General features: G+C 43.8%; 1 protein-coding gene across 3 annotated transcripts in view; it reads right to left on the reverse strand.

The window, feature by feature from the left end:
• KCTD8 (potassium channel tetramerization domain containing 8) overlaps positions 1-2,782 on the reverse strand; it is a 251,564-nt gene extending 248,782 nt beyond the window's left edge. For all 3 annotated transcript variants that reach the window (XM_060655138.3, XM_060655140.3, XM_060655139.3), the window contains exon 1: positions 1,701-2,782. In XM_060655138.3, coding sequence (XP_060511121.1) covers positions 1,701-2,667 — 967 coding nt within the window. In that variant the 5' untranslated portion in view covers positions 2,668-2,782. The remainder of the gene's footprint in view (positions 1-1,700) is intronic.
• Positions 2,783-10,096: the final 7,314 nt, after the last annotated feature.

The following is a 10,096-nucleotide window of genomic DNA, read 5'->3' on the forward strand; positions in this document are numbered from 1 at the left end:
AGAGCTAAAATGGTAATAAAGGTCCCATTGATAAAGGATAAAATGTAAACAGTGATGCTAAATAATGTTTTAATTACTTTATGTTGAAGAGATCCCAATTTTATACAAGCAATAAAATATTACCTTCCTTTGGGCAGCTTTTCTATAAAACTTTTTGCTGTGTAACAAGTAACACTTTGATATAATTAAGACAATTAGATTGGTATCTACTACTTCAGGGAATTTTCTTTGCTTCTCTGCGAAATGATTTTCACACGAAATCCAGCACCATTAAAAAAGACAATCTAATACTAAGGCCCAGTGTGCTGTGTTTTGTCACCCTATTTCCAAGGTTACTAGAATACACAAAGAGCATGTTCCATTCAAGCTTGCACCTGTGGGGGAGGGAGGGCGGTGGAATAAATATGCCTTCCACTTCTCTAATCAAAATAAAGTACAATAAATTGTCTAGTTCCCAGTGAGTGAATTATAAAAAAAAAAAAAAAAAAAAAAAAAGATACAATTAAAGCTTTAAAGCTGGTCTAGTTCTACCATAGGCTGTCAATGATACTCTTCCTACTCTTCCTTAACTCTACAGGCAAGTTTTAAAGCTTCTTGTGTCTTGCCAAAGAAAAAACAAACGTCTGCCAAATGATGTTCCTGCTGCCATCCCAGCTGGCTTTTGCTGTGTCCAGACAGCTCTCTAGTTGTGGCCCTCACTTTATAAGCATCACTGATTACTGTGCCGGTCCCATCCCCCCCAGCCCCAGTGATACTTGGTGCAGTCCTTGAACTTGATCCACAGAGCCCCCTCCCGAAGCGCACTGCAAAAAGCACCACGCGAAATCCTTTCCAAATCCTCGCCCCCATTCTCTCATTTCAGAAAACCACTGCATTTTATTCCCCCTGGGAAAGTGGACTCAATCCTCCTTTCGCACGTGAGGTGTCCAGAAAGGAAACACAATCACATACACATACACGCATACCCACACACAACGCACGCACGCACCAAGTCCCTTCCTAAGCTCCAACCCTGACAGCAGCAGACATCCAAACTCTAGTTCCTTCCACCAGCCGCTGTTGGAAACCAGCAGTTACTGACAACTGGCGGGGGAAATCTGAGGTTTCTATGAGTGGATGGACTCCTCTTTCCCAAGAGCTGCCCTGGACCCCTGAGGAGCCCGGTAGGCGCAGTCGCCACTGCTCGCGTTGCCCCCTTCCAAAAACACCGTAATTGTACGCTCCTGCTCCAGAGAGGCACCAACTGTATGTGATCCTGGCGGTGCGCGGTAATGCCTCGATGCTAAACTGCCCTCTGGAGGGACCCCGCTGAGACCCACATAAGTTAACCCCCAGGAATTCCGCGGAAGCAGAGACAGGGGTGAGGACTCGGGCACACAGCTTTGTGCTGCGTGTCTTCTTCCCGCCCTCCGCAGAAGGGCGCCCAGCGCCTCCGGGAGCAGGGCAAGGGGAGAGGGCGCCATCACTAAAGTTAAGAAAAAGGAATGCTTGGGAACTGCGTGTTCCGGAGTTGGTGGAGACGGGACTCAAAAGAGACGAAACCGTAAGTTGTGCCTTACAAGGGAAAGCCCTTCGCACTTACTAGCTAACCAGCCCCCGCCGGGGACACCTGCCCGGTCCGGGTTCCAGCCCGGCTCAAACGCTCCGCGGGTCGGCGAAGGGGCGGGGAGAAGTAGGAAACGCGGACCCTGGGAACTTACGGAAGAAGATGTACTCAGTGTAGCTGCTCCAGATCTTGTCGTCGCGGTACTGGTTGACGAAGGCGGCGGTGCCCGAGGAGTTACACGCCACCATGTGGAAACCAGCCTCGGACAGGCGATCGAACGCCTGCTCCAAGTAGGTGAACTTGAGGTAGAAGCGGGACGTGTACTTCTCGGGCGGCCGGTCTGGGTCGCGGCTCTCGTTGAGCGTGTCCCCGAAGACCTCCTTGGCCAGCGCGATGCGCCCGCACACCATGATGCGCGCCACACGCCGGAACTTGGCGTCCGCCTGGTTGTCGCGCACCGTGGTGTAGGAGCCGCGGTAGCCGAGCGTGAGGAAGCCCGAGCGCTTGTCCGGCGCGCCGCCGCCGCCGCCGCCGCCGCCGCCGTGCGCTCCTGGGCCCGAGGGCGCGGCTGCCGCTGCCCCACGCAGCAACAGCGCGTCGCTACTGCCCTGGGAGACGTTGTCCTCCAGGTCGCTCTGGCAGCCCTCGTCGTTGAGTGAGTTCTGCTTGGTGACCTTGGGCGACAGCAGCTTGACCAGGTCGGTGAGCTGGAAGTACTCGGCCTCGCGCAGGAGCCGCTCCTTCTCGGGAAAGTGCTCCGGCAGCGCGAGCTGCTTGTCCCGCAGATAATCCAGCACGTACCTGAAGAGGAAGCCGTCCCGGTCGATGAAGAAGCGCGCCCGGCTGTCTCTGGGCAGCTCTCCCCGGCGTCGGGCGCCGCCCCGGGGGCTGGAGGGCGAGAACATACTGGCCAGAGTGCTGTCCGGGACGCTGAGCAGCGTCGAGTGCTTGGTCACATAGACCTGACCTCCCACGTTCAGCTCCACCACCTCGGGGAAGGGAGAGGGCACGCAGGGCCCCGGGGCGGCGGCTGCAGACGCGCCCGGCGAGCTGGACGAGGAGACCATCTCGCTAATGGGCAGGATGGTGCTGCCGCCGCTGCCCGTGTCCTTCAACGCCATGGTCCCCCCGCCGCCGGCCAAGTGACACGGGAGAGCAGCACTTTCTCCTTCCCGAAGCCCGCGCCTTGCACCCCCGGCAGCCCTCGGCCTGGGCGTGCGCCTGGTGCGCCCTCGGGCCGGGCGGCACGTTCCTTCGCCCGGGGCGTCCCCGTTCAGGGCTCGGGGCAGCGGCGGCGGCGCCCAGGATCCATCGGGGGAGCGAAGCGCGCGGGAGAGGAGCTCCGCGGGCGCCGCGGCGGCGGTGGAGGCGCGAGGAGGAGCGGCTGCTCCTTTGGGGTGACGGCGGGGAAGTGTGAGGGAGACTTGCGAGAGGCTCTTAGGCAGCCGCTCGGCTCCCCGCGGGGAGGGCTGGAGGAGGGGCCGGAGCAAAGAAAACTCGCCGCCCTAGCAGCTTGCGAGCGCGCAGCGAGCCCCGGGCGCGGATGGTGGCGCTAACTACTCCTCGCAGCCCGGGGAGGCGGCACTGACGTCAAGCTCCGGACTGGGACCCGAGCCACAGCTGTCATTTAAAGAGATAGGCGCCAGCCGCTGGCTGCGGGGCTCCGACGCTAGGGGGCGGGGGCCGAGCTTGGAGGAGAGGCTACTTGGCAGCCAGCGGGGAAGAGCGAGCGGGGAACAGAAAACACAACGGGGGGGCGGGAAGGACAGCATCTCTCCTTCATTCGTTTCGTTCCGTCCTTCCATCCGTCCCTCCCTCCTTCCTTCTCTTCCTTCTCCACCTTACTAACTTACCTTCTTCGCCCCTGTTCACCCAGTAAAACTAGTTGGGGGCGGGTGCTTTTTGGTTTTTGTTGTTGTTTTGTTTTGTTTGTGTTTTTACTCCGTTTAGGTGGAAAGTGGAGTGGGGAGCGGTGGGCGTCAGGGGCAGGGCGGGAAGGTTTGTATTACAGCAAAATTGAGAGGCTTCTAAGCTGAAATTACTACAAATGTTGGCGTGCAAGCAGTGAGTGCAAAGACTGCGTGGCTGTGAATCTCTTGAGGGGCTCTTGCCACAGTTTTTGAAGTGAAGGGCGAAATGTCCAAACCTCTATTACGATCAGTTGTCATGATTTCATATTTAACTGCATGCGCTACATATAACTGAAGAATCTTTAATATCTGATTTCAGGTCACAAAACTAATAAAGGATTGTATGTAATGTGACTTTTCTTCTTTCATCTTCTCGATATTTGATTCATAGTAAATGCTTAATAAATGTTTATGGAGGAAAAGACGAAAACACGGAGAAAAGTTACTCTGTTCTAATCTCGATCAGTCCCTTCATTAATCTCTCCATTTTCCACGGGGCAAGAAAAATGGCTTGTTTTATTAGTTTTCTAATAGGCCACAAAATGAAAATTATATGAATTTAGGTTTACTTTAATTTCCACTTGTATATAGCACAGGGACAGTCTGCAAGGTCAGCATTATTTGTGATAAAGAGTTAGTTAGGATAGAAATGCAAATGAGAACTCTCCTTTCTTGTGGCTATCCACTTGGGGCATCCTTTTGTGTAGGAAAACATTAAAAAATCATTGATTTATGAAGTACAAAAGTGAAAAAAGTATACTGTGGCACAAAGTAGTTTGCTTCAATCATTATTATAATAATATTACAGATAAATTTTATCCATTAATAGATAAAATAATATACAAACTTTAATGTTTTTTAAAAAAAATTATAAATGCCTATTTGGGATTCCTTCTCTGAATCCACCAAAAAAAAAAAAAAAGTACTGGATATGAGATAAGAGTACCAACTTCAAATTTTTATAAATAATACATTATTCTTTAGAATGTTATGAACAATATTTAATTCATTGATCCTTCTAAGCCCCGTCCGCAGAAAATGTTGTATCAGTTTTGAAGTTAGGTTACCTGAGACTGAGAGAACCTAGTGGACCAATGAAAGAATGCAACATATCTTCCAAAAGACTGAGACTGAAAACCTGGGTTGAAGATAGGCATCTTCATGCAAACTTATATTCAAGACCATTTCCCCCAAAATTTATAAACTGATCAAATTAAGAAGTAGAATTGATTTTCACCTTATTCATTTAAAAGCTAACAGTGCAAAGCATTTAGAATTTAAAATAATAGCTCCTGGAAAATGAATTAATAGAATCTTCATAACCTTTATAGATGAATAAATAATAATGCCTCAAACCACTACTAATGAAGCCCATTTATCATGAGGGAAACGTCCCTCTTGATAAGTATGGTACAGACTATAGAATCTCAATGAGGTGGACATATGATACATATGCATATTTATCTATGAATATGAGGTCTCCAATATTATCCGGTTATAATCCATTTAAATTTTTTAATTACATAAAATATTCTTCTAAAATAAAATGGTGTAGAATTTATACTCTAAATGAATCACCTTAGAATTCTTAATGAAATGCATTGTGTGATACATTGCTTCTTAAAATAATTCCTTCGATGTTGATTGAACATTTCTCTTTAATCCCTTCTCTCCCCATACTCCTCTTGACTCTCACTCCTTCCCATAACTAAACCCTACAACCAAACTCCAAACTGAACAAACCTCAAGTCCAGAATGTCTGTCTTTCTTTCTTCTTTCTTTCTTTCTTTCTTTCTTTCTTTCTTTCTTTCTCTTTCTTTCTTTCTTTCTTTTTCCTTTTCTTTCTTTCTTTCTTTCTCTTTCTTTCTAGAAATGCCTTTCCTTTTCTACCAGTTCCCCAACCTTTTCCCCCTGTTTACCTCTTCCCTGAGGTCTCAGCTTAAATAGTACTTTTCCTGGAAATCTTCAGCTTCTTACCAAAACAGGTGTTCCCATAGCACTCTGTGCTTACACATGGGCAAGGTTTATCACACTGATACGTCATTGTCTCTCATTAGATTGTAAGTATGGCATACGACCATATGCACTATTCTGTCCCCAACATGGTGCCTACCCCATAAGAGATAGAAAATTTCTATTTGTGGAGTGTTTACTGCACATAAATATATTCATATTTGATGAACGTATTTATATGGAACAGTGGATGACAAAGCATCAAGTCTGTGCTAGACACTGGGCTATACAATGAGATTGCAGAGATGAGTAAGACGTGGTCCTTCAAAATTCTAATTAGGAAGAGTGAGAACAGAATCTAATCAAAACAAACTCAATCTAAAAGTGAAAGGAAAACAAGAAAGAGATCTACATATTAGAACAATTGTTTTGATGAGCTCAGCAATCAACACCAAGTACTATACAGGTGTACCTCATTTTATTGCACTTCAAAGATACTGTGATTCTTTAAAATTGAAGGTTTGTGGCAACCCTGCATTGAGCAAATCTATCAACACTATTTTTTTTCCAATTGCATTTATTCACTCTGTATCTCTGTGTCACATTTTGGTAATTCTCACAAAATTTCAAACTTTTTCATTATTATTATATTTGGTATGGTGATCTGTGATCAGTGATCATTTATGTACTATTATAGTTGTTTGGGGGGTTTCACAAACCATACCCAAGCAAAATTGATAAACACTATGTGTTCTGAATGCTCCACAGACCAGCCACTCCCCCATCTCTCTTCCTTTCCTCAAGCCTCCCTATTTCCCAAGACACAACAAAATTGAAATTAGGCCAGTTAATAATCCTACAATGGCTTCTAAGTGCTCATGTGAGGAAGAGTCCCACGTGTTTCACTTCAAATCAAAAGCTACAAATAATGAAGCTTAGTGAGGAAAGCATGTTGAAAGTGGAGGTAGGCTAACCACTAGGACTCTTGTGACAAACAATTAGCCAAGTTGTGAATGCAAAGAAAAAGTTCTTGAAGGACATTAAAAGTACTACACCAGTGAACACATGAATGACAGGAAAGTGGAACAATCTTATTACTAATATGGAGAAAGTTTGAGTGGTCTGGATAAAAGATCCAACCAGCCATAACATTCCCTTAAGCCAAAGCCTAATCCAGAGCAAGGCCCTCCCTCTCTTCAATTCTGTGAAGGCTGAAAGAAGTGAGAAGGCTGCAGAAGAAAAGTTGGAAGCCAGCAGAGGGTGGTTCATGCAATTTAAGGAAAAAGGCTGCCTCCATAAAATAAAAGTGTAAGGTAAAGCCACAAGTGCTGATGTAGAAGCTGTAGCAAGTTATCCAGAAGATTAGCTAAAATAATTCAGGAAGCGGCTATTTTCAATGGAAACAGCAGATTTTCATTGGAGACAAAACAGCCTTATACTGGAAATTGCCATCTAAAACTTCCATAGCTAGAAAAGAGAAGTCAGTGCCTGGCTTCAAAGCTTCAAAGGGCAGGATGGCTCTCTTGTTAGGGGCCAATACAGCCGGTGACTTTGAATTGAAGCCAATGCTCATTTACCATTACGAAAATCTTAAGGCCCTTAAGAATTACACTAAATCTACTCTGTCTGTGCTCTATAAATGGAACAACAAAGCCTGGATGATAGCACATCCATTTACAACATGGTTTACTGAATATTTTAAGCCCATTGTTGAGACCTGCTCAGAAGAAAAGATTCTTTTCGAAATATGATTGCTCATTGACAATGCACCTGGTCAGCCAAGAACTCTGATGAAGATGTACAATGACATTAATGTTGTTTTCATGCCTGCTAAATCATTTTGACTTCCAGGTCTTATTATTGAAGAAATACCTTTTGTTAAGGCTTTAGCTGCCACAGATAGTAATTCCTCTGATGGATCTTAGCAAAGTAAAATTGGAAACCTTCTGGAAAAGATTCAGGATTCTAGATGCCATTAAGAACATTCATGATTCATGGGAAGAGATCAAAATATCAACATTAACAGGAGTTTGGAAGAATTTGACTCTGAGCCTCATGGATGACCGTGAGGGGTTCAAGACTTCGGTGAAGGGAGTAAATGCAGATGTAGTGGAAATAGCTAGAGAACTAGAATGAGAAGTGGAGCCTGAATCAGAAAGGATGAAATCCTGCCATTTGCAAAAATGTGGATGGAGCTGGAGGGTATTATGCTAAGTGAAATAATTCAACCAGAGAAAGACAGATATATGCTGTGGAATTTGAGAAACTTAAGGGAATACCATGGGGGAAGGAAAGGAGAAAAATAGTTTCAGACAGAAAAATAGTTTCAAACATAATAGACTCTCAAATACAGAGACCAAACTGAGGGTTTAAGCGGGCAGGGGGAAGGGGAAAATGGGTGATAGGCTTTGAGGGGGGTACTTGATGGGATGAGAACTGGGTGTTATATGTAAGTGATGAATCATGGGAATCTACTCCCCAAACCAAGAGCATACTGTATATACTGTTATGTTAGGTCACTTGACAGTAAATTATATTTAGGGGGGAAAAAGGTGATAAGAGGATAAAAAGAAGTGGAGCCTGAAGATAGGACTGAATTCTTACAATCTCATCGTACAATTTCAACAGATGAGGTGTTGCTTCTTATGAGCGAGCAAAACAAAAAAAAAGTGGTTTCTTGAGATGGAATCTACTCCTGGCAAAGATGCTGTGAAGATTGTTGAAATGGTAACAAATAACTTACTGTATTACATAAACTTATTGATAAAGCAGCAGCAGGGTTTGAGGAGGTTTGACTCCCAATTCTGAAAGCCCTACTGTAGGTAAAATACTATCAAAGAACAGTCATTGCATGCTACAGAGAAATCGTTCATAGGAGGAAGTCAATCCAAATGCAAGCTTCATTGTTGTCTTATTTTAAGAAATTGCCACAGCCACCCTAGCCATCAGCAACCGCCACCCTCATCAGTTATCAAGAATCACCATAGAGATTATGACTTGTTGAAAGCTTAGGTGATGGTTAACTTTTTTTTTTTAGCAATAAGGTATTTTTAATTAAAGCATATACATTGTGGAGTTTTTTTTTGTTTTTTTTTAATATATGAAATTTATTGTCAAATTGGTTTCCATACAACACCCAGTGCTCATCCCAAAAGGTGCCCTACATTGTGGAGTTTTTTTAGACAAGATGTTATTATACACTTAACAGACTACAGTGTAGTATAAACACAACCTTTACATGCACTGAAGCAATGAACACTGAGGTATGCCTGTAATCAAAACCATCTTGCTCAATATCACAGACACCAGTAATGCTCCCTATGCCAACTGGACATAAGGACCCAAAGATGGGTCCTTAAGATCTTCTGTTGCTGTGCAAAAATAAGACAGCAAACTTCTCTAACTAGAAACTACACTAGATCACTTCACATATATAGCACATTTTAAAATAACATGGTCAAGGAGTGCCTGGGTGGCTCAGTTGGAAAAGAGTCTGACTTTGGCTCAAGTCATGATCTTGTAGTCCATGCGTTCGAGCCCCGTGTCCCCATGTCTGGCTCTGTGCAGACAGCTCAGAGCCTGGAGCCTGCTTCAGATTCTGTGTCTCCCTCTTTCTCTGTCCCTCCCCTGCTCATGCTCTGTCTCTCTTTCTCTCTCAAAAATAAATCAACACTTTTTAAAACATTTAAATAACATGTCCAAAATTGTGTCTCTAAAAGCACAGCACACTAACGAAAAAATATATATTGAGGCCAGATTATAACAAATTAATTTGTTTTTTAAAACAAATAAAATATATCTTCACTAGGCTGAGATTTACTTAAAGCCAGGTTTCTTCTTTGATAGGGGAAGAAGAACACAGAAGATAACAATGAAATCCAAAGTCAGGACAAACTGGATTAAAATCTAAATTTGTTTTGTGCTAGCTTTTTGATTTGATCAAGTTACTTAACCTCTCTAAACTTCAGTTTTTTCATGGATACAGTGGAAATAATAAGGATCACAGACTTCGTACTGTGTATCCAGTCACAGACCCATTGAGGTTTAATGGAGTTAACCATATTTATTTTGTCTGTTTCACACCATTGTTCTGAGGATGAGCAGAGCCACATCGTAACTAGATGTATCTGAGATCCCAAGCAGATATATTATAATTAGATATGATTATAGTAGCTCTGCTTTCCTTTCAATTATCTTACCCGTAGGACCTGAGGTAACATAGTCCTACCAACTTGAAGATCCCTACACTACCCCCAGCATGTCCTTCCCTGTCTATATCCATTCTGGTCCTCTTTCTTGCTGTACTTTATCATCCCAGATACTTATATAATTTTATTATTTAATTTACCTTGGTTCTTTTCTTTAAAAAAAAAATGTGTTCAGTCATTTGACTATGACCAAGGCTTGTATCCAAGCTCAATTGTACTTCTAATTTTCAGGAACCTTCCTGGTATCTGTTTTTCCTAGTCAAGGCAGTCGAAAGTTTTATCAAATTAGCAAAAAAACAAAGCTCAAGTGTTTGTAATTCTAAGCAAAAATCCTGAGATTCTTTCCTGTACCAGGAGCTTTGCAGTTAGAGCAGTGTGTTGTCCTATAAAACTATGTCAACCACATATGTAATTTTAAAATTTTTTAGTAGCCACATCAAAACAGTAAAAATGAAATAGGTGAAATTATTTTAATGATG

This window comes from Panthera onca, chromosome B1, assembly GCF_046562875.1.
Source record: "Panthera onca isolate mPanOnc1 chromosome B1, mPanOnc1 haplotype 2, whole genome shotgun sequence".
Lineage (NCBI taxonomy): Eukaryota > Metazoa > Chordata > Mammalia > Carnivora > Felidae > Panthera > Panthera onca.